We start from the raw sequence: 24979 nt of genomic DNA on the forward strand, positions 1-24979 counted from the left end.
TTGACTAATTTTGATCCATGGTATATGGAACAAACTGAAAGAAACCGACTTTTACATCTGTTGTGCATGTTGTATGAGCTATAACATATCAGGCACTGTTGTATCCTATATTCAGCTATAGTGTCGATTATTTTGTCATGTGTCTGAGAAAATCGGCTATTTTTGTCCTACACAAACATTAATTTCCCATTGACAATGTGAATGAATGGAGAATTTACATCATATTATGTAGATGAGCAAATTGGCTATTTCAGTCCTACACAAAGTTAATTCCCATTAACAATGAAGTAATAGATGATAAGAGCGCCCCTCACTTCACACAGGTGTGATTGTCACAAATCCAAATTGAGGGTAAAAGGGTTGTCTAAAATGGTCATTTTAGCAGACTATAGTTTGCAGGACACAATGTAGCGTAAAATGAATGGGCCATAGCACACATCACCATTATAAGTCAAGGGACTGCGACTGGTGACAAGCAATAATTCGTGCCAAGATCTAACATTGAGTGTAGGCCAACCGCCACATTTCATACGCCCATCCCTCCCATCCTACCAGATGCCACTTGCAGAAGTGGTGATGCTGCTCTCTAGTGTGTAGACGGAGGAGAACTCGTGTCCGCTGCCCAATGACAGAGCAGGATGCTGCGAGAGCAGCGAGACAGGCTGCTGCTCCTGTGAATGGAGGCAACAAGACACCGTCTCGATGGGGAGGAATTAACATCGAAAAGAAGGTATGCCTACCTCTCTTCTGATTGTTTCACGAAATATGACGAGTTATGTTAGCATTTAGTGTGAGTTTATTTTTTATTTTTTATCAACCAAGCGCATATAGACCTACATGTGTCTTCGTTGTGGATTTCGCTCAATGACTTGATTTGAGGAAAGCATGCATATTCACTGGTCGATGAGCTGTCACTGGTCAGTTGAGAGATGAAATTATTTGTTTCAAGCCTCTATTTAGCCTATGTTTTAGTATAATATTCAATGATACAATAGTCTATGGGTTTCAACGGGCGTCTTAATGACAGTTTGCACACGGTATTGCATTGGTCTATAGCCTACTCGAGCGCACGACGCGCACCACGTTGGAGGCACATCAAATGTAGGCCTAATGCTGGATTGACATTTGTAGGCTACATTCGGTTTGGTTATTAATGATAGTTCATACGCTGTCAATTTCTTTTTAATTGATTCAATAATGAATGTTCGGGGCCTATAACTGAACTATAGCGTCGTGGCTCGTAGCCACCGTAGTTCCGAGCTTCCGACATATCTCATCTGTGTGTTTTAATGTGTCAGTCTTGCGTTTTAATGTGTCAGTCTGACTACTGGATGGAGCATGGAATTAATGCGCATCTCATGGTGGACATTTTGTGATTCCGTTTGATATTCAGTGCGTTATAAACTATAAAGCTACATGTGTCCCCTGTGATGCAGGCTACCATGGAAATGTGACATTTGGCTGACAAGAGAAGGGACCATTTGGAAAAGCACGTTTTCATTCTTTGATCCAATCTCGACCAATCATTGAAGCCAGCGGGAGGGACTTTGTTTGTTATTGGACCATCTAAATTAGATTCCATAATAGTCAAATATGAGTGTAATGTATTCCTTGGCCTATCATCACACCATTTGTCTTTAATATTGAGGCTATTAAAACCTATTTCTAAATCATTTATTCCCAGAGCAGATAATAGCTTAACATTAATCTCACAGGTAAAGATTCTTATCATGAACCCCTGTGCTTTAGAAAGAAAATATAAATTAGCCTACTGTTTCTCAGATTATATGCATGGCTCAAATGCCAATTTGGAGATCATTGCATGCCAATGCATTAGCTATATATAGGCCTACCAAATATAATTTGAGTGAAAGTTCGCATGGGTTACATTATTGTTAAGTCATTCAAACTCAAAGTCCAGAGCTCCACATTCTTTGAATTAATAAATCTCTCACTAGCTATTGAATATCCACAACCATTATTTAATTCTGAAATTAATTCCATTGTAGTTGAGTTAGAGAAAGATCCTGGATAAAAGTGTTCAAAGACAATACTCAAGAACAGTGCCTCTGCCTCACTTTGTGAAAAGGGAATTGCATGGTAACTGCCCTTATAGAAATAAAGCATTTAGCCTCAAGAAACACTTACTGGCTCACTGCCCATGTTGAAATCCTTTTCACATGCTTCTATATACTGTTCTGTTTCTGCACCACTAATTATCTATGAATTACCAGTGATGATTCCTTCAGCAATGGCATTTGCTTTGTGTAACTGGATGTTTGGTAATGGCTGATATAGATGGATGAACCACATCTAATCAAAAATTATTGAAATCAGTGCAGTGCACCAAGTAAGGATAAAGAACCATTTGTGTCATGTTGGGCACAATGTAGTTATAGCTCATCTCCCTATTTGTGGGTAATTGTTTACAAAGAATGCAGTGTTTGAAGTCATAAAAGCAATATGCATTGTTTTATGATCCACCTTACTGCCTAATGCTATACTCTACTGGGGAAGCTGCACCACTTTCTTTCTATGGTTGGGGAGATGCAGAGCAGCTTAATACCAAAAGTAGTGAATTGCTGGATTGTAGACAGTTGGCAATATTCGACCAATCCCCAATATGACTTTTACTGCAATTTGGTAAACTCCTAGAGTACAACCTCACTATACCGTTTGTATACCTCCTAAACAAGGTGCTTTGGTGCAGTATTGACTTGGCATTTTTTCAGGTGAAATTTGGTTTGATTCAAAAGTAATGTCATTTTCTCATTTTTCGCCAAACAACAGCATCATTCAAGATATGCAAACAAAAATAGCCTATATTGTACCATATTCTGCGTTGTCAACATAAGAAAGAAAGGTTAAAGGAGGTTTAAGTGATATATTCTTTTATATTGTTAAAATAAGGGTTGAATTAATATTTCTAGATTCCCATCGTACTCATTGCTAGAGTGTCTCCCAGTGTCTGCAACTCTTTAGTAAAATTCAGGTCGGGTTTCCAATTTTATCCAATTCGGACAATTAACTCAAACAGGACACAAATAGAAGACAAATTTGGGGAATGCATTTGAAGCTGATAAATGGGTTCTCTCTTCTGATTGGATGAAAATGCATGTTCTGTTTAAGAGCTGGAGACATGCATGGGAAGCAACTCTATACAAAGATTTTTATCAACCAAGCGCATATAGACCTACATGTGTCTTCGTTGTAAGGATTTCGCTCAATGACTTGATGGGAGAAAGCATGCATATTCACCGGTCGATGAGCTGTCACTGTCCCCCAAACAATATAATTTACAGCACCTTATAATTCATTTACAGTAGTTATGCACTAATAGATGCTCCGTGCTCGGGTGGCAGAGTGGTAAAGTTCCTGCCCACTACCATGGAGTCTGCAGGTTCTAATCCACCGTGGTGCATCCGGCTTTGTTGAATATCTACAAACCTTGCTTTCGGGGGTCGGAAGCCGGGTGGGGAGGCTCATATTTGCCACTGTATAAATGTGTACTCTACGGGTTGGGGCGGGAGGAGTAGGACGGAATTTCTACGTCCTCCCACTGCTCCCAGTAAGGGCTCCTCATTGGCAGGTGAGCCAGTAGGAGTCAACACACAGAAACGTGTGAAGGGAGGAATCAATTGGCAAAGGGGTAGGGAAATACCACTGGTATGAATCAAGATTGTGGGTTTCTGAAGGGTAAGGCAATTCTTTTGCTCTTTGATTTATATGTGACTATGTGGAATTCCTGTAAAATGTTTAAGACACCAGTGAGAACTGTCAAATCTAATTGACTGGGTCACCCTTGTAATTGGATTGTGAGCCATTTAGCCTTGTGGGCTCAGGACCATCTATCATTTCATGATAGATCTTCCCTCCTTTTTGTGCTCCATATTTTCCTCTCCATGGTACACTTATGCTGCATAAATAATCAAATAATCAATGCTTAAAAATATAAACAATTTTGAATGAGGCCCACTGCTTTGTTGGTATTGATTTGTTCACATAAACAACTGTAGCAGCTGTAAACCTCACACCGACACAATAATGGCATGTACATTGTCATACTTTTAATTTTTTTTATGGAGGGACAGACAGTAGGCTGACAGGAAATGGGGAGAGAGATGGGGGAGTGACATGCAGTAAAGGCCTGGACCGCTGAGCCACGGCACAGGCCTCATTGTCATACTTTTGAAGTATTATTCTTCCAGGCGTATAAGGAATTCAGCTCAGCGGCTCCCTTGGCTTGTGCTCGAGTAAACAATTTGCGTCTTTTAAAAGAGTGAATTGTCTATAACTAGAAACTTTAAAGTTTCATAAAGTCTTGAGTGGTTTTCCTGACTGTTTCAACATGAATGAATTGCAATGAATAATGTTTAAAAGTGTAGCTACTACTAAACCTATACATACTATATAATGTTCACTGTAGAGGCCTCCTACAGTAGGTTCACTTGTTGTTGTTTTGTGGGTTGTGTGTATGTGTTACGACTGACAGTGTGACTGAGTTCTTGTTGTCCTATGTTTTTCTCTTTATTCGGATTACGCACCGGGCCAGAACAGATGAAAATATGAACAATAATGCATATACACTTATGTACACACTTTTGAAGATAGGGGCAGTATCTGCTAATGGCTAGTGGTGGCAATCGCTATCCTGACTTCGCAGACCAGCAGGGCCACTGAAGATAAGAATGTCAGAGCTGGCTGGTGTTACAAAGTATGTGTGTGCTCTGTGTGTATAATTTTAGTTTAATTAGCTGATCTCTCAGACAGACTATCTGCTGGATAAAGAAGATACTTTTTTTGTAGATGCAGCAACAGCTCCAAATAAATCTCCCCTCTAATGTAGACATGTTATGTTGTTATGGGGGTTGATTTGTAGGCTTCCATCCCATTTCAAAGTACTCGTTTGACCCCCAACACAAGTAACACAAGAAATGGTGTGTGTGTGTGTGTGTGTGTGTGTGTGTGTGTGTGTGTGTGTGTGTGTGTGTGTGTGTGTGTATGCGTATGCATGCATGCGCGTGCCTGTGTGAGAGAGTGCGTGCGTATGATTGCAATTAATTGGCATGTTTTCAATTGCATCTGTCCCTCAAAGAAAACAGAATGCAAACCAGAAGTTATGGAGTCAAGACCTGAAGCACTAGTAAGGCCAGCATGTGAGTGGGAATGGTCCAGTTTTAGTTATAGGGCTGATGAGGGGGAAAACAGGTGAGAGAGTGGCCTGATTATTTAAAGCACAGTACAGATGTGAGAATACAGGCGAATGACTATCGCCTGCCGAGGCAAAATGAAATGATTGTTGTGCTGAATGTGGGTAGTGCAGTGTGATGCACATGGAAATGAATGAGCATTGTAGTCTGGGTGGATGTTGTTGTTGGTCACACATGAGCACTCACTAAAAAAAAGTTGACTTTGTCGTCACTCTTTGTTCACAATGAACCAAATACATGCGCCAAGGCTATGCAAATAAGTTAAAGGAGCACTTTACCCATTTTCAACCATGTCTTAATTCATCTCCATTTCCTCATGTCGGTCCATAGCCCACCTCTGGAATATGGCTCGTAGAAGGAAATGGTGCCATCTTATAGTAGCCTCGCGTAGCCATACAAATATCACTGCATGGATTTCCCCAGGCTACGCAAGGCTAATCTTATAGTGAGCATTAAGGAGTTCTAAATGAAATGCTTTTGTTAAACAAAGTGTTAAACAGTATATTATGATAGTCATTGCTATGGAGTGTTTGTTAAGTAACATGGGTCTCCCCATCTTTACAGCTCTTTAGTAAGAGCAGGTAAAAGGACCCACTTCTGATATGGCACAGCAGCCAATCGAGCCAACAGTTCCAAGTACAAGCATCCTTGCAGGCAGTGACAGTACTGTAGGCCTACTGTAGCCTGCCTGCCTACCTGTTAATGTTTTGGGCAGCTGCTGCTGTTGATTTTACCAGCGTCAGCGTGATACTTTTACAATGAATGAATTACTCACCTAATGCTGGCTACCGCCGCAGTAGCTTGTTAGGATCCACTTCTACCATGTTTAACGTATAATCCAAAGTGTGTACACATTGTTTAAGTCAAAGATGCGCAGCATCATGGCTTTCATATGGTAATATACACTTTGGCTAAAAGCAATCCACCACCACCATCACTTCTAATCAATGTTTACAGTCAGTCTGTCAGTCCCTCCCTCCTGCCATCATGATCTGAATCATGGAAGTAGGGCAGGCTACAATCGAATAGACTTCCTCTTCCTCTTCAAAATAAGAGCTATACTTGTAATGATTAGTTAACACTAGTTTTATTTCTTAAGTGAACTTGCAGGATGTGTAGATATATTTGTAGCGCCCTGAGATAACGCTTTGAATGGGTATCTGTCATGAGTGTCAGCATCAAATGTCTTTAAACAACATTAAATTCACTTTGTCACTCACTTTGCCACTCGATCTGACATTCACTTTATGCCTGCACATACCCTCTATTGTATGAGGTATCTAAAGAGCATGTATGTTCTTGACTGTGCAGAAAGACTGTCATTGTGGGACTGTCAATAATTGACAGGCTGTTAACAAATTGTTGCGACGACAGCCCATGGTATACTGCCAGTCAAAAACATCCTTACTTTAAGTAAATCATAAGGCAACATGTGTCTTCTTTTATTTTTGGACTAATTTATCTGAAACGGGTCGCAATCATTAAAATGTTTGTTCATACACTGGTCCAGCCGATTCTCATTGACTTCAATGCATTCCATCGAACTTATGGCTCCAATTTGCCTCCCATTGTGTCAATGGCGCATGCGTGACGTATAACTTATCCTTCTCTTCTTTGCGGTGTGCGCGTGTGGGGCAGTCATGTGATGAGGAAAGTAGGGAAAGTCTGAGGACATCTAGTGGATCAGGGATGAACAGCAAGGGCCTGGGAAAGCAGAAGGAAAGTACATTGGTGGAGCCATGTCCTTCAATATTAATGATCAGAAGGATTCTGACACCAACAGCTCTAGGACGTTAGTCATCACCACCACCATTCAACCTGCTTTTTTACATTTTCATTTACTTCTGTGTCTTACATGTGAAATGCATTTTCATTCACCCTCATTATAATATCTATTACTACAGTATTTGCACTATTATTAATCGTCACTGAATTCTATATTTGTGTTTGGGGGAAAGGTACTTTGCAATATCCATATCACTTTATGATAAACAAATACAAGGCCCCTCATTATTCACTTCCCTCTGTAGCCAGCATAGGCTGCAGTGTTTAGAAACCACAGCAAAACCCTGAATCTCAGATTTCATTTCTCGTAAAAGGGGGGGGAAGCACACACTTAGACACTGAAAGATATTGATTGATGTAAGTTCAAAGCTCAAGATATAACTGTTTTCATATTGTAGTAGTGCCTACAAATATATCAGAGAAATCAATCTGGATATTCCTTTGCATATGAAGAAAGAGAATCCATCTTGTAGCTCGGCCACTATCTGAGTAGTTGAATTCAAGTAGTAAGTAGTTTGATCTCAAAATCACCTGTGTAATTGACATCATGAATGCATGTCTATTTATGAAAATACATCATTAATTTAAATAGTAATCAATCTATATTCAACTTGAAAATGTGTTTTACACGTAACCACCAACCTTCCATACTTTTGATTGGCTGTGAAAGATAATATTCCCCAACATAATAACAAATAATCGCTGATTTAGACATTAAAACAATAATATTATGCATGATAATCATGATAACATCATCCAATAAAACAAAAAATAAAATAAGACATGTAACGTCTAATAGAGCTGCTGTTCTAAATCCTTTAGATTTAGACCCATTATTGACCTTATGCCGACCTTGAAACATACCGTAGTTACGTCACCAATAATAGTGGTCCCTTATTGGCCAAGGGTTTCCACCGACATACCGACAGCCATACCGACAGACATACCGACAGCCATACCGACAGACATACCGACAGACATACCGACAGCCATACCGACAGCCATACCGACAGACATACCGACAGACATACCGACAGACATACCGACAGACATACCGACAGCCATACCGACAGACATACCGACAGCCATACCGACAGACATACCGACAGCCATACCGACAGACATACCAACAGACATACCGACAGACATACCGACAGACATACCGACAGCCGATTTGCTCAGACAATTCTCCATTCATTGTCAATGGCATTTAATGTTTGTGTTCAGACAGAATCTACACTAGCTGTTTATAGGAGAGGTTAGCGCCCCTCAAAAAAGTGTGCTACTGTATATGGTGCTGGAATAAATCTTATTGGTCTACATCTTAGACGACTATTGACGGGATTGACGGATTAAATCAATAAATCCAAACCATCCGTTGACGGGATTGACGGGCTGTCAATCCTGTCAATCATCGGGGGTTCAATGTAGAAAAATGTAGCAACTTTTGGCTAGTTTGGCTAACGGCCCATGTAATCTTCCTAAAACCGTCCGAAATCCTCGCGTGCATGGTCGATCACGCACACGCGCGGTCTTTATGTGCATCGCTGCGTAAAATGCGATATTTTGGGCTTGATTAGAGCTTAATTTGACTTAGTTATGAAACATACGATGATAGCTTAGCATCCTGGACATCTCATAGTGCGACACAGGGTCAAACTATTACCGGATGTTTAGGATCGTAAAATATGACCATATGTCACTCAAAAGCTGCTATTGGGGTTGGTAGTCTAAGGGTTAAAAGGACTGGGATGAGCTCCTGCATTGGGGAGACCCAGGTTGACACTGGGATTCATAGAGTTGGATGGAATTAGTCCAAACTAAATTAGGGTAGTGACTCATGCTTTCCTAAGACCACTAAAGCTGTCCCTTTCTCCCTAAAGTATAACCTTGACCTCGTGCAGAGGGTGTCAGTGTTTGTCTCCAAGGCACTGCCATATTCCATCATCGCATATATTATTTTTCTGCCTTGTGTCTCTTTCATCTGACACATTTTATCCTTTCATCTAACAATTACTTTGCTTCTGTTTTCTCAGATCAGACTTTGAAGTGCTCCACCTCTTCGGGCAATGTAATAAACCACTCATGTGTGATTGGGAGAAGCGGAGCAGTCTCGTTACAGTGCGCCCCTGGTAAGGACCCTCTTGACGGTTACACCTCCCCCGTGCAGGACATGTACGGCAGTGCCAGAGCAGTAGGCCACATAGAGAGCAGCCCCGCACGGTCCCCGCGCCTGCCAAGGTCCCCCAGACTGGGCCACCGGAGGGCCAACAGTGGGGGCGGGGGTAGTGCGGGGGGAAAGACACTCTCGATGGAGAACATCCAGTCCCTCAATGCTGCCTATGCCACGTCTGGGCCCATGTATCTTAGCGACCACGAAGGGGTGGGCTCTACTGCCACCTACCCCAAAGGCACTATGACTCTCGGGCGTGCCACCAGCCGGGCCATGTACGGAGGCCGCGTCACGGCCATGGGCAGCAGCCCCAACATAGCCTCAGTGGGGCTGCACCAAGCCGACCTCCTGTCTTACAGCGACCTGGGCTCCCTCTCCATGCTGCACCACCACCACCACCACCAGGGCGTGCCCTCTGCCCTGCTGAGGCAGGCCATGAGGAGCAGCGGCGGGGAGATCCTGGAGATGCAGGCCCAACTCCGGGACACGCAGAGGGAGAACGAGCTGCTGCGCCGGGAGCTGGACCTGAAGGACAGCAAGCTGGGCTCCTCCACCAACAGCATCAAGAGCTTCTGGAGCCCTGAGTTGAAGAAGGAGCGCATCATGCGCAAGGAAGAGGCGGCGCGCACCTCCATCCTGAAAGAGCAGATGAGAGTCACCCATGAAGAGAATCAGGTACGGTTGCCCCGTCCGCACACCCTCACATTCACTAGTTAATTTGAACGCTGGATTTAATTAATTTATTCCCAATCCATTCTCTTTGCTTTGGTCACTGCCTTTCACCGTCAGTCTCTCTTACTGTTCTTCCTTGTGCTTTTCTCGTCTCATCATTCTTTTTTCTCCAAAGGTTCACTTTGTCAATCTCTGAGTCCTCTTGCTCTTATCACACGTTATCTCAATCAAACTGCATTGCTGAACCTCTCTGGAAAGAGTTTACAAATATTTCACGTACAGTATACTGTTTCATGATCTATACAATACAATATGGAATAAGATAAGTTGATTTGATTCATTAAGCGGTTCATTGTAAATTAATTCATTCTGGGTATGTACTGTAGCCTACTGTTTGAGAGAAAGCCAACTGGGTGAATCCAATAATCCATGACTGGTATCTTATCCATTGTATTGTACCAGTCATTGGTCCGACATGGGGAAAACGACCGGATTAAGGTTGGCGAACATGCGTTAAGGTTGGTGAACATGCGCTGCTCCGTGCTTGTGGTTATGGTTAGGTTAGGGTTTGAGGTAGGTTGTCGTTGTCGGACCATCTCTTTTCTCTTATCTTGTAATCAATACAGTATAAAGTATACGGTAAATGCCTAGCCTATCGGGCGGCAGTGGATCAGTAGGTATACTGGCCATCTTGGAATCCGAAGGTTCAAGGTTCCTTCTGGCAAAGTGTCAAAGTGTTGTTGAGCAAGACACTGAACCCCTCCTGATGAGCAGGTTGGTGCTTTAGATGGTTTCCTCCGCCGTCGGTGTGAGAACTGTGAATGGGTGAATGTGAAGTACATTGTAATGTAAAGCGCTTCGGAGAAAAGCGCTATATGCAGTCCCTTTATACAGTCCATTTATCTATTCTATACACTTGAATTTGGCTGCCCAGATGGCATCATCATCAGAGCCAATCAGTGTAGAGCCAATCAGATTTAGCAATATTCTCCGTCTGATGTGATCAACACGTATTTGTCAGATTTTGTGCCCTGTTTTTCACAAAAATGTAGGCCCCACATTAGGCCCCACAAGTATAGGCCAAGGATGAACCTCAACCCCAAATTTCTCGAATTGGCCTCATTTTGTGTTTCCTTCTAAACACACTTTTTGCTACTATACTCCTACATATTTTAGCTTTTATTTAGGCAACCCATAGGCAATCCGGCCAGGCTCCAAGCAGCACACATTTTAAATTTTTATTTCGTTTTTCCCTTCTTCTTATTTTCTTTCTCCTTTCCTTTCCATTTGGCACCCCTTGGCGGCCCCCACTTTGAAAACTTGTGCTCTGTTGGATATAAAGTAGATTGTTCAGTGTTGCAGCTGCAGACAAATAGAATGCATGGCACAATAAATTAATGGTATAATGAGGAAGGTGTCACATATTACTAGACGGGGCTCTGTGAGTTTTGAGGCCAGGCGAGCCGTGATGCAGCAAATTGCAAAACGCCTCAAGCTAATTTCAGTGGCTGAAAAGTGCCAGCTGGTTGTGGTGTTGGCCTCAGCTCTGTCTGGAGGCCTGATTTATGTTTCGGCCACAAAGTGTCTCGCAACGTGTCGATCAAGAAAAGTATGTTTTTTCTTCTTGTTCAGTTTTGCCCAGCTTTCTGTGTTTGTGTAAACACAAACATTTACGACAAAAGTGAGGACAGGAAAGTGAAGATGCAAATTGTGATTGGCCGGAATGACATTTTTGATGATTTGATTGACTGAGCATGCAATGTGATGTATATGGATGATGATAAGAGAGCCCCACTTCATACAGGTGTGATTTTTAAATCAGGCTACTTGAGTGATGGCCACCGACATCCTCAGCAGCAGGCTAGCTATTCATTACTCACAGCAGCAGACACTGTCACTCCACCTCTCAAGGTTACAGCAGGATACTATTAGTCTGATGTCTGACTGACTCCCACTGCGCGCGTGTGTGTGTGTGTGTGTGTGTGTGTGTGTGTGTGTGTGTGTGTGTGTGTGTGTGTGTGTGTGTGTGTGTGTGTGTGTGTGTGTGTGTGTGTGTGTGTGTGTGTGTGTGTGTGTGTGTGTGTGTGTGTGTGTGTGTGTGTGTGTGTGTGTGTGTTTTACATTTAAACTTCTTCTGTTTCATGTATTTTCATGTTGCTGTATGTGAATGTCATTCCTGTTGATTGTTGTGCTCTGTATCTGTGGCTACATTGAAAAGGAGGGCTTTCCCCCGCAACTGTACTCTTATTTCACTAACATTCTGCAGTCTGCACTAGCGTACACTAGCTGGTCTTTGGGGAAATGATCTATAACGACTACTAGGATGCCCAGCATTTTCTGCTTCACAAGTGGATGCCCTCAAGCTTTGGAGATCCCTGGAGGGGACATACTGTAGAGGGACCTCACATTTGAAATCTAGCGTGGCAGCCTATAGTGTGTTTGATAAATGTGAACCTACAGGCCTATACTGTACACACACAGCCTCTGATTTAGTTACAGCTATTCATGATATCAGTTATTCACTGTTCTCTGTGTCTGTTGGCAAATATTGATTGTAAGAAGAGCTTGTTTGTTCAGCTTGATTAAGTAGTAGCTGAATATGTTCACTATAACGTGTACAACAACAGCATGGGCTTTAATGCGTACACAGTTAAAATCCTGTGTTAATTGTATCGTTATGTAATGCAGAGAGTGTGCAGAATAGTCCATTTCGTTACATTTGTACACTGTCAGAGTTAAATAAGTGCTGAGGATTTTGACAGTGTGTGTTCTGTACAATCATGGCAGGATTCCATGTCTGTCTTTTAGCATTGATTGGTTTCAGATCTCTGGCTGCGATGCTGTGAATGATATCTTCATCCCTCCCACCAGGGTTAATGAAGTGTGTCAGCTAATATAAGGCAGATGTGTCTAGTTACTGTAACTGCTCATTTGTAACTACTTGATTTGTGGATGCATGTGTCCTGATCTAAGCAAGGTTCTAGTGGGAAGGTTTGCCCCTACCCATTGGGCTAGTTGAGAGACTGACTGAAAAACAAATTGCCTCATTAATTATAGAGTCATTTTAGGCCAATCATCACATCTGTCTCACAGAAGATCTTTGCAGTTTGCCTCAGGTGCCTTTAAGCCTCTGTTAGTGCAAGCAAACGTCATAAATAATTTATATTGTGAAAAATTAGACCTGAGAAATGCATCATTACTCTAAAGGTGTGGTGTCAATCACATTTTCACACTGCCGCCAAATATTTCGTCCGTATAAAGTTTTTCCGGACTGGGGGAAATTTGGTGTTGGGTGTTGGTGACAGACTGACAGCTGAGCTAGTGATAGCCTACTACTTTCGGATCCGCAAAACGCCAGTGTGCAACCACCTTTACACTAGTTAGAGATGGTGTAAGAGTAACAATGCATGTTTTTCAAGAGGGGAACTTGTAATACGGGCGATTGCAGCACAAGTGAGACTTCAAGGCAAGCAATGCATCACTCTTCCATGGGAGACCGTAAGGCTATGAAGCAATAGCACTGGGCATAACGGGCAACGGATAAGGGATCTCTTAAAGGCAATGGCATGTGGCACAGTGATTGGGTTAATTATTGTAACGCCCAAACCACACCTATGCATAATGTAACGGGTAGCAGAGGTGTTTTAGGGAATTAGACAGGTAACCAAAATACCAACTTTAGTGGGGGAACACCCCTTCCCCACTGCTAAATCCCCAATTAGTGTATTTAGAATGCTCTAACGAAAATGGAGCCCTATGTGTCTGGGTATGGGGGGGTTATCCTACAGCCCTACAGTACAGCAGTAGACGAAGTGTGTGTGTGTGTGTGTGTGTGTGTGTGTGTGTGTGTGTGTGTGTGTGTGTGTGTGTGTGTGTGTGCGTGTGCGCGTGTGCGCGCGCGCGGATGTGGGAATGGGCGCACACACTGTACACATTCATTGACATGTTTAGTTGGTACTAGTACTCCAATACTAGTAGTTCATAGTGGAGGTCCACCCATCTGACCTCTTATTATTCGGCTGCCATGTTAAGAGGTCAGGTGATTTTAATGTTCAATCAATGGATTGTGTTCCGGCTTGGATCAATGGAACTAACATGAGTTACTGCTTATCTCACAATGAAAACACATTTATGTTTTAAAGGTTATTTTATATTATCATTCAAATCTTAGTGTTTTGTCAAATATTTGGGAGCCTACTTGGAATATCCCCATGGCCCACCAGTGGGCCCTGGCCCACAGTTTGGGAATCACTGGAATACATTTCATATAGAGACAGTCACCGAACAGCTTTTTATGTACTAGACCTGTAAATGCCCGTCGCAGTCGGCCACCGGCCTGCTTGGGAAATGGGAACGATGCAACTTGGGAACCTAATGTATATACTGTACGTTGTCATAGCACCCGTTTTAACTGTCAGCCGGTGACCCACATGGAGTATGTGCAGTATGTGTGTGAAGACTGCAAACTGAAAAGTGTACTTGGCAATCAATTAGGCCCACTGGCAGAGCCTGGCCCAGGTGAAAGGAATTGGCCTCATTAGGCCCACTGGCAGAGCCTGACCTGCATGGCCTTTGTGGTAGTTCTGGAGAACCGTGGGTCCGACCGACTCGATACCTGGACATCCCTGTGGGGGTGTCAAATGTGAAGTCAGTGGGTCAAATGGTTCTCGAGTTACGTGCATTAAAACCGTACACACACGCACACAGACAGACAAACACGTAGAGACGTGGCACATTTATAGTAGGATTCAGGATGCATATTCATCACAGCCTTCTACACAACCTGTATGAAAGGGGGGAGGGGACCTGTATTGATACTTCGGACTATACCGACGATGTCATGCCATATCGTATGCAATGCCGTGTGGACACAGGAAGTATCATGTGGACAGTCAATGTGGTCGCGGATCCCACAACTCCTCGTGAAAGCCAAGTTCAATCTTGTTAAATGGCTCCTGCTTTTAGTGGAACAAGTGAGATGATGAGATGAAAACAAGAGAGGCGGGGAGGAGAAATGCTGCACAGCAGACAGAGAGCAATGTATTACGTCTGAGATTTGCATGCAAGGTTGAAGAACAAAAAGCATGCAGACAGAACATCTTGTTAGCCCAGAAGTGTCTCCGTCACACATCACATCCAGCACAGGGCTTTAGATTAGATCGGTTGAGCTAGCGTACAGTAGAAGAAAAGCCTGCCTCGACACCCAGAGAGAGAAACAAAGTGAACCTGTACAGAGCAGAAAAGAGACATGGAAGCAAATGAGAGGAGAGAATGTCAGTGAAGTCAATGAAGACCTATCAGCTGTGCCATTACCTGTCTCCCTTCAGTTGTATGTGAGGCATGCAGAGAGAGAGAGAGAGAGAGAGAGAGAGAGGGCTATGCAGTCGTAACCATCTGTTTATATATATGTTTTTAAAGTGAACATTTTTAAATTTGAATCTGAAACGTTTTCAGATGGGGTCCGTGGCCAAATACATTTTGGGTGGTCCTTCCTTGACATGAAAAGTTTGAGAACCCCTGACATTTTAGAATCGGCCTCAGGTCTTAATGGGTTAAGGGCATTGATCCTGGCGCTCTTCCGGTTGTAGCTCCTACATTATAATCTGTCTAAGATTTAACAAGCTGTCGTGGATCTGTGTGGAGATTTGGAATTCAGAGTTTTAGTTTGAATACGTTTTGTACTTCAATTCTAATAATACCTTTTTTGTATCTATGTAGATACCTGGACCTCAGCTACATGTACATGACGGTCACATGTAGCTGCACAGCATATTGTACGATTACTTTTATATTGCAATGATGTAAACTTTTTTTTACATGGCATTGGTTATTTGTTCTTGAGAAACATGTTAGTAGTGTGACAGGTCACAGGCATATATCATACTCAAATATTTAAAAACCATGCTATGTGCTATTTAATGTTATTGTCTGTGTGTTCTCTCCAGATTCTCCAGAGAGTCATTCAATATTGATATTCTGCACTTACCCCGGCCGTAGAGTCAAGTTACGTTTTAGCCTATCCCTGTATTTACACTTATTGAAACCCATTGGTTTAATTGATTATATATTTTTTTATAAAATAATTAATTAATTTTTCTTTTTAAATATATATACCACAAAATAGCAAGCTGTGTTGTGATGCGATATGTGAGCTTGTAGACAGGCTATGTTTGCGCAACACTGTTGTTGTATTATTGAGGCTCTGAAATTTCACAGCTGAACAATCACCATTCAATGTATATAGAACCACACATTTTTCTTTTTTAAACACAACATAGGAAAACAACCACAATACAGACATTACAATGCACAGACAAAAAACTAAATACAAACCAAAACAAGACAAAATGAGTACACCACAGTCTTGACATGATTGTACATTACAGGTCACCAGAGTCTTTGTTATTCACTACCGTTCAATAAGGTACATTGAAGCGCAGTCTAGAAGGGTCCACTGTATCTAAGACTGGTTCCCATACCTTCGTGAACCCTTCCATGTTATCACGGAGGAAATAAGACAATTTCTCCAGAGAAACCACAGGTTAAATGTTTTTTTAACCAACACACAGACATGAAGGGTGTTCAACAGCACTGATTTAGTCAAGAAAATCAAAAACATAAAAAATTGAGTTAAGTGGTTTCCTCCCGACAGCAACGATATATAAAATAAATTGATTTTAAAAACAAAAAAGTAATCAATAAAATAATTGAATAAAACGTATTCAATTATTCTATTGATTGTATTATTTAATGATTACATAATTGATGGCTGAAACCCTATCAACTCTCCTCAGGCCAAGTGCAGATGAATAAATGCTGGGTTTTTCTGGGTTGGTTGTGAGTGTAATAGTATATTGTCAGCCATCATCACATACAACAGTGAATTTAGAAATGCAGCAAGCAGCAGGGTGGTCTGAGTCAGCGCTTTAGACCTGTCTGTGTTCCATTTAAGGACACACAAAAACACATACACGCATGGACGCACACACGCACACAAGGAACCTGCAACTGTGGAATAAGCATGAAGTCATGCATGTTGGAGCTAGGGCGATATTGAACATAACATGTTTTAACACCTCATTAAGAAAATACATGACATTTTTATTGTGTAAATCTAAGTTCACTGATGAGTCACATAACTACGGTGTAATGACGCCAGCACTGAATAATATTCAAATCAACAATCAGAATTTTGAGTGCAGACCTATTTGGGATATATAATGAGGTCTGCATTCAAAATTCAGACTTGAGTCCAGGTGTTTTCACTTTGTTGCGTTTTCACCTCCTGAAAACACCGTTCTCGTCTAAAGGGACCCCAGCAAACGATTTTGTCATTTTGTTTATTTACTCAGTTTGCATTTAAAAACTTTAGGCAGAAGGCTCAATTGACCAGCTTAAACTAACTGTGTGATCGCAGTTTAAAAAGTTAGAATGTTAAAGTAGTATCATTTCTCAAGGTCAAGGTCCAAGTCCAACCCTATACCACTAAGGCCTGACAGTGCTCCCATTGTCCTCGGGTGTAAGAGAGATGGGGGCAGGGGGCTACAGACTAGAATTGATTTAGTATTGAATACTTTAATCACAGTTTGCATGGACAATCACAGGGAAGTACAGTACTATAGAAGGTTTGCTTCTATCGTATTGTGCAGCCCTGTTTTTTTTTTTTTTTAACTTAAATTTTTATTGTTTTACAAGACAGAAAAAACAAACTTACAATACATATAACATCACAGACGTACAAAAAATAAAAAACAGAAAAATAAAAAATACAACAGGCATCGACATTGCGTTTATACAAAGTTACTTTATCTTTCCAGGCATTCCCAGTTGTCTCTCATTCCCCTATACCCTTAAATATTGTCCATTTATACCATTTGTCCTCCATCTTTTCTTCTTGTAGTCTCAGACTGTGTGTTAGTTTTTCCATAAAATGAATCTCCTGAATCAAGTCCTCCCACTGTTGTGCAGCCCTGTTTTTAAGGCATTTTATGATGTGTGACACGCACATGTGTGGACTACGCATGCACCTCGTAATTTGTCCCTGTCTGAGACCAGCAGAGCTGAGTCATCCGCAAACAGGAACAAATTGCAGTCACAAGCTGATGTCATGTCGTTAACATATTAAGTAACAGACTCAGTAAATGCCCTATATGCTTCCTACAGCACACTTTCGGGCAGGGTAATTCCGTTCACCTCCACCACCTGTTCTAGCTCTCCCCTCCAGATGCGAATGCCTGGCTGGTTAATATGACAAAAACATATTTTCAAATGCGGAAAGTGTTGACGCGAATGTGCCAACATGAATGCTGAAAAAGAGAAAACTTCTCTGAACACAAAATTAGACTGCCCCAATATTTGCTGAGTCATGACCCGATCCCAGAAGGATTCTCGTAGCTGCAGCTGTGCCAGAGATGTGGTGGTGAAGAGGACCCAAGAATTGACCAATGTCAATTTTAACACTCTGTACAATTATGCAAATGGATCATTGGACTGCCTCCTCCAATTTAGCTCCTAGAAAGAAGACACAATATTGATCAGGCCAGAGAAAGACAGTGCGGATGAAATTGGGGAAAGGGGGAGGGGTACAAGAGATGGAGGGAGGAAAAGGAGAATAGTGAGCAAGAGAAAAATGTTCCCTAACCTCAGCAAACCCTGGCAGGAGGAAGTGGAATATCACTGTGCTTTGTGAACATCTACTAGAGTCTAAAAGCCCCACTAGTGTGGTTTGAATCGAACAGCATCGCCATCTTTGGAGGTTGGACTGACTGATTGACAGCAATCCTTATAGAGCTCTGCTCTGCCACTAGCAGGGATAAAAATGCTTCTCCAGATTTAGTTTGGGATTTTACATTTTTATGCCTGTCACACCACTTTAGCATCACAGTGTCCCAAAATAAATTACTTCAATGACGCCCGACACCAAGATACAGTATAGGCCCATACACTACAATCTGGAGTGTGTGTGTGTGTGTGTGTGTGTGTGTGTGTGTGTGTGTGTGTGTGTGTGTGTGTGTGTGTGTGTGTGTGTGTGTGTGTGTGTGTGTGTGTGTGTGTGTGTGTGTGTGTGTGTGTGTGTGTGTGTGTGTGTGTGTGTGTGTGTGTGTGTGTGTGTGTGTGTGTGTGTGTGTGTGTGTGTGTGTGCGTGTAACATTTGAGGGGCTTTAAGTGGTTTTAGTGGGCAGGATTAAAATGGTTGTGGCTTACATAAGGGAGCTGGTGGAAGTAAGATGATCTGGCAGCACTGTCCAGAAAACACTGTTTCAGCACGTTCTGGCAGTACAAGCACTGCCCCCTGCTGGGTGGAAGAACATATGTTTCAAACACATGCCATAGGTTCCTAAGGTGCATCGTTCCCAAGTAGGCCGGTGGCCAACGGGCACATACAGGTCTAGTATTTGTAAACAAACATGTAGTGTCGGTATTCCCCGGCAGATCTATAGATATTTTACACAATTTAAATGTGTCTATAGACTCTAGAACAATATAGCTACCGGTATATGTCTAGTTTGACAACCTATTGAAATTTAGAACAATATACTTTTTGTGTGATTTGTGGGACATGAAAATGTACTGAGCAAAGAAATGACAAACTAATAGGTGTACCATTATACATTCCTTTTTTCAGCTTTTCTCCTTTTTTGTGTTGTAGAGACAGTGTACTGTAAGCAGACAGACAAAGGCAGTTAAGAGAGATGGGATGATGTAAGCAAAGATTCGAACCCGGCCGAGAGTGTACAGTGGCCTGTTTGCCACCAGCGCTGGAGTCAGTCAGAAGTAAAAATCCCTTTAATTTTCTCCATAGTGGGCGAAACCGCTGTTCTATGGAGAAAATGAAGGGATTTTTGTTTTCACCTCCAAATCCAAACTGCTACGCTCTATAATAAAGCGTCCCTTTTCATTATTCTATTAACATCACATAATTACATGAACTCGCATGAAATTGCCCAGCCAGCTTATTTCAAAGCACACATTCAGCTCTTTCCAGAATGGTTCTGTGACTGAAGGTACATTTGTGACAGTGATGACAGTGGTGCAGTATGTATACGTTGACATACAGTATCATAGTACAAAACACTGGTTCTCAACATCAGGTCCGGTGACCACCAGTGAGGAATCTGAAAACTCAGAGAGTGTAAAATTGGTAAATCTCTGGGACCTTGAACTACACTGTAAAATCTGCAGCATTCATTTAAAAGGATATTTCACTTTCAGTAGTATTTAGATATTCACTGATTTTCAACTGCCCTGCCCCCTTCCTATACAAACCCATTGTAACTTCAAACTCCATTTTATTTTTAATCATGATAGATCAAAAACACCTGTCCTTGGTTCTGTGTATTGTCCTTCTAATGTGAGGTGGCCATGTTTTTTCAATTACTTTTTTCATTTATTATTATTATTATTGTAAATTGGAAAATGAAAGAAAATGTATTAAAAAAAATCTTGGACTTTGAAGTTATAATGAATATCAATTTAAAAAAATATATATATATCCCTTTAACTCGATCTAATCTGATCTGATCTGTAGGAAGTAACGAAATGGACCTGTATACATAATATATATGTGTCCATTCGTTTCCATTTGTACACTCTCATACCCCCTAGTGGTCCCTGGACCGCACGTTGATAAACAGTGGTATAATCTATAGTGTGGTGTACTGTACGTACGGTACGATGTACAGTACGCGGACTGAGGACCTGGAGGATGGTGGACAGATAACGAGTACAGCTTGGACAGAGGGAGCGGCCGGCTGCCTCTCACTCATTTGTGTTAACCATCACATTGTGTGTTGCATCATGCTCTCTGACGCTGTGTTTTACCATTCTTGTTTTGTTTCTGTTCGTCCTGTTCATGCTCTGCAGCTGCTGGATGCCAGGAGAACCAAGGTTTGTCCTTATGTTTGCAACCGATGTTGTATGCACAACATAGAGTCACCTGTTGTGTGACGCGTGTTTAATGGAGGCCTGGCAATCCCTTTGAACCACACACACACACACACACACACACACACACACACACACACACACACACACACACACACACACACACACACACACACACACACACACACACACATTTTGAGCCTTTTCCCTTGTCTTGTGAGCCTTCCTACTCCCCAATCCCCCACCACCCCTACCCTCCCACCCCCTTAAAAATATATACATTTCACTCCAAACATGCCTACTGCACTATCTCTACCTATAATGTTTCACATTCTACAACCCTATACACACAGGAAACTGGATTCAATTTCACTATTTCAGCATTAGAATCTGAAACTGAAACCTTTGTCGACTTTATCCTGCTGAGTGTGAACCCTGTGGCCCATTTTCTATGGTTTAAGCTGCATAATGTTGTCTTTCAAACTCCACTGCCAGACAGACGTTCCAGTCAAGAATGAAGTCTTAATACTTAATGGATACTATCATACTGGGACCTGATGATTATTGCTCAAAACCAAACGTGAACAATGGCACACATAATAAGTTACACATATAAAGTGATGTTTTTGTTAAAACTACAAATTTTATTTGAAACAGTGAAAGCTCTATATTAATCATTGCTATATAATATAGTATAATAATAGGTGATTGTTCAGTAACAGAAGTCTCCCGGTCTCTCCAGCTCTTTAATAAACAGAAAATCTAAACCCATTTATCAGCTTCAATTCTATAGTGTTCCAGTTGCAATTTTGGCTGCTCATCACTTCCGATTTCACGCCTTTATTCTGTATCCTTTACAATATGACTTGGTTAAAATTGGTATCCCGACCTGAAAAAATATTTTCTGTTTATTAACATTTATATGCTATGGACATGCATACTCAATTAAAACACAAATCCTGACCTGATGGTCAAGATTCGATTCCCTCAGCAAGCAGGCAGACTCTATTAGCTCAATTGTAAAAATGGCAGCACTTGTGCAGGGGTTCAAATCCAGGGTAGGAGAGGAAAACTACATAGTGCTGCTTTAAAGTGTGTGAAGATTAAAACACGTTATCATTTGAAAAACAAAAAGCTAAACTGATACAAGTAAAAACAAGCGCCCACAAATATGTGTACACCTATTTCACAGCTCTTCTTGTTGGATTATCTCCAACATTTTAAGTCCTCCAATGACTGTTCATGTACACTGCAGCTTAACAGTCTTATTTATACATCATATATGATGTATATAACCATGTCCCTGAAATATTTGTGCAAACGTTGTGCAAGTTAGCAAACTCCTTTCCTTCCTTCTTTTTTTTTATTTTACCAACTGTAGTTTGAAACATGACATATTTATCCAGCCTTGGCTCAGGCAGGTAGATATTCATCCAGAACCTTATCATCATCTTCATATTGGAGATGAAGGGATGGTGTGGTCCTGGAGGTATGCTTTGATTACCAAGGCAAGAACCCTTATGAAATCCACTCTGCACGATTTTTCACAGCACACTGCTGTGTTAGTCTCTCGGACAGCTATGATTTAGTTCAGAGCTTTAATGTATCTCCACTGTCTAAACAAAATTGAAAAAGACATTTCAAATTAGAAATAGAGGAATGGAAGCGCTGCAGGGATCTGTTAGTAGTGGCTCTTAGATAGGTGCTCTTTGGTGATACAGGTAAAACCATATAGACAAAAGGTATCCTTCCTCCAAGTAGTACTGCTTGTCAAAAAATTGCAGACTTGAAAAGAAAAGAATCCAAGGCACTCCGTCTTTATAGTTTATTTTAAAGATGAGCAAGGCAAAGGACCAACGCGTTTCGACCAAAAAGGTCTTCGTCAGGGTCTATCTGCCAGCTTGGCTGATTAATCACCCTTAAATACAGCCAGGTGGTTCAAATTATTAGAGCTCTGAGAAATAGTTCTACGTATGGAGTGAAATTAATACTGCTATACTATTAATTTGTCCTAAAATCTTTCCCTGGAAGAACTATACAGTATGTCATCTTTGGTCAAATGAATTCATTACATTTTCATGGCATTCATACAAAGGTAAGTCCTGTGTCCTGTGTGACAAATTTGGAGTCCTTTCTTACCTACATTTTTCACAGAACCTTGTCTTTCATTATTCTGTGAGTTTGTGTGTTATTACCACTAAGAGGCGTGCTACTTGAAAAAACCTGCATTGAGTATTGTCTTCAAAGTATTGCATTAATTTTTGAGAATTCCTGGTGTGTTTTTTGTGAGCTTGTTTGTCCATATGTGCGTGGGTGTGCGTGCATTCCTGGCTGTGTAATGTGTATGTATGTGTGTGTGCACAAGCTCACAACACGTCAATACGACGTGTTGTGAGCTTGAGGATGAACAAATTCCGCCATTTTTGAAAAATGTTGAAAGTGTTTAAATAATGTCTTTACTGTATATATTTACGTAATTTGTCATATCTGCTCTGTGTAATTCTTCTTTACAAAGTATAAAGACAAAACGAAATGTCATTTTTATTTATTAATTATTATATGTTCCAAAGTGCCATCCCCTGCAAAGAAATTGCAATTATTACAATGAATCGTAGCGTCATGATGTCATGATGGTGACAAGCCCTACCTACACGTGATTCCCACACAGCATCTCCAGCTGACCATCCAGGCTCTGCAGGACGAGCTGCGCACGCAGCGAGACCTGAACCACCTGCTGCAGCAAGAGGGCAGCGGCCGCTCCGGAGCCGAGCACTTCGCCACCATCGAGCTGACCGAGGACAACTTCCGCCGGCTGCAGGCCGAGCACGACCGGCAGGCCAAGGAGCTCTTCCTGCTGCGGAAGACCCTGGAGGAGATGGAGCTGCGGATCGAGACCCAGAAGCAGACGCTGGGCGCCCGCGACGAGTCCATCAAGAAGCTGCTGGAGATGCTGCAGAGCAAAGGGCTGCCGCCGGGCATGGGCCGCGCCTCCGAGGAGGAGGAGCAGGAGCGGGCCAGGCGCATCGCCGAGGCCGAGAACCAGCTGGGACACCTGGAGGTCATTCTGGACCAAAAGGAGAAGGAGAACATTCACCTCCGAGAGGTATAGATGAGTGCTGTATACTGTACGACCGCGGTTTTCAACCTTTTGACTTCGGGACCCCGTATCATTTTTGGGGGTTCCCCAAATGACAGTGAAGTGACAATTTTAAGACCTTTTTAATACCTAAAAAGAACATTACTGCATCAAAACTACTATTATAATTGAAACATTGGCCAAATTGTCAAATAATATAAGAAAGTGAATATAGACAAGTATTTATCTGTAGAACCTAGTCAAACAAAATGTAATGCCTCAACTCCTACAATTCCAAGTGCTTGTCAGGTTCGATACCGTAGTACCGTCCCCAGTCTAAATGTTAAATGTGATTATTTTGGTCGGTCCCTGCCTGAAAAGGTTGAGAACCACGGCTGTATGACACCAGCTATAAGGACAATGAAACATGTACACTGCAAAATCCTCTGTGTTTTTGACACATAAGAAAACAGAAAAAGCTAAATTAGCAGATCTAGTTCTGTCACGGTGTGACACGTGGACGTGGTGAGCTTGTAGATTGGCTATTTTTGCTGCATGACACCATCTTACCTCTGAGAATAAAATAGGTCTTAAGTGGATAACTGAGTTAAATTTGAAAGGGAATTTGCTTTGTGTTTAACTTGTAGCTGCTTTAGTGGTACAGTACACACTAAACCCAAGCGTTTAGGTTTTAAACAGTTTTAAACACATAATTTGTAACACTTTTTAAACGTGTCACAGTGTTTAGATTATAAACAGAAGAACATGTTTAATCCCTGTAACACTTTTTAAACACATAAACGTGTTTAGTTTGTACAATCAAAGTCAGTCATATAGGTGTTTAGAATTTGAACACTAGGTGTTCTCGTGAGGTGTTTGAGTGAACTCGTGTTCTACTGTATTGTATGAATATTAATAAACACTTGGCGTTTTATTATTAAACACATGGTGTTTAGGTTTAAACACGTCACATGTTCCAGGGATTTACAGTGTAAGACCTGGTGAGAACAGTCTGAATGGATCAGGGTGTTACTTGTCTTTTCATCACTAGAGGGCAGCACTGTGCTTCACAGTATTGCAATGACATGTATGTTGTAGAATTTATTTGATTGATTGAATTTTTGTACAGTTTGTAGAATGGGTACAGTTCAATTAATCTACAGGTCAATACAAAATATA

At 41.6% G+C, this 24979-nt stretch overlaps 1 protein-coding gene across 5 annotated transcripts in view; it reads left to right on the forward strand.

The window, feature by feature from the left end:
• The first annotated feature begins 602 nt into the window (after window positions 1–602).
• Window positions 603–24979, forward strand: part of erc2 (ELKS/RAB6-interacting/CAST family member 2) — a 54097-nt gene continuing 29720 nt past the window's right edge. For 4 of the 5 annotated variants that reach the window (XM_080793857.1, XM_080793858.1, XM_080793860.1 and 1 more), the window contains exons 1-4: window positions 603–730; window positions 9032–9843; window positions 20704–20727; window positions 23393–23827. In XM_080793857.1, the coding sequence (XP_080649983.1) occupies window positions 9169–9843; window positions 20704–20727; window positions 23393–23827 (1134 nt within the window). In that variant the 5' untranslated portion in view covers window positions 603–730; window positions 9032–9168. The remainder of the gene's footprint in view (window positions 731–9031; window positions 9844–20703; window positions 20728–23392; window positions 23828–24979) is intronic. The other variant, XM_080793859.1, reaches the window with a different exon arrangement.

This window comes from Protomyctophum bolini (assembly GCF_963924005.1).
Source record: "Protomyctophum bolini genome assembly, chromosome: 2".
NCBI lineage: Eukaryota > Metazoa > Chordata > Actinopteri > Myctophiformes > Myctophidae > Protomyctophum > Protomyctophum bolini.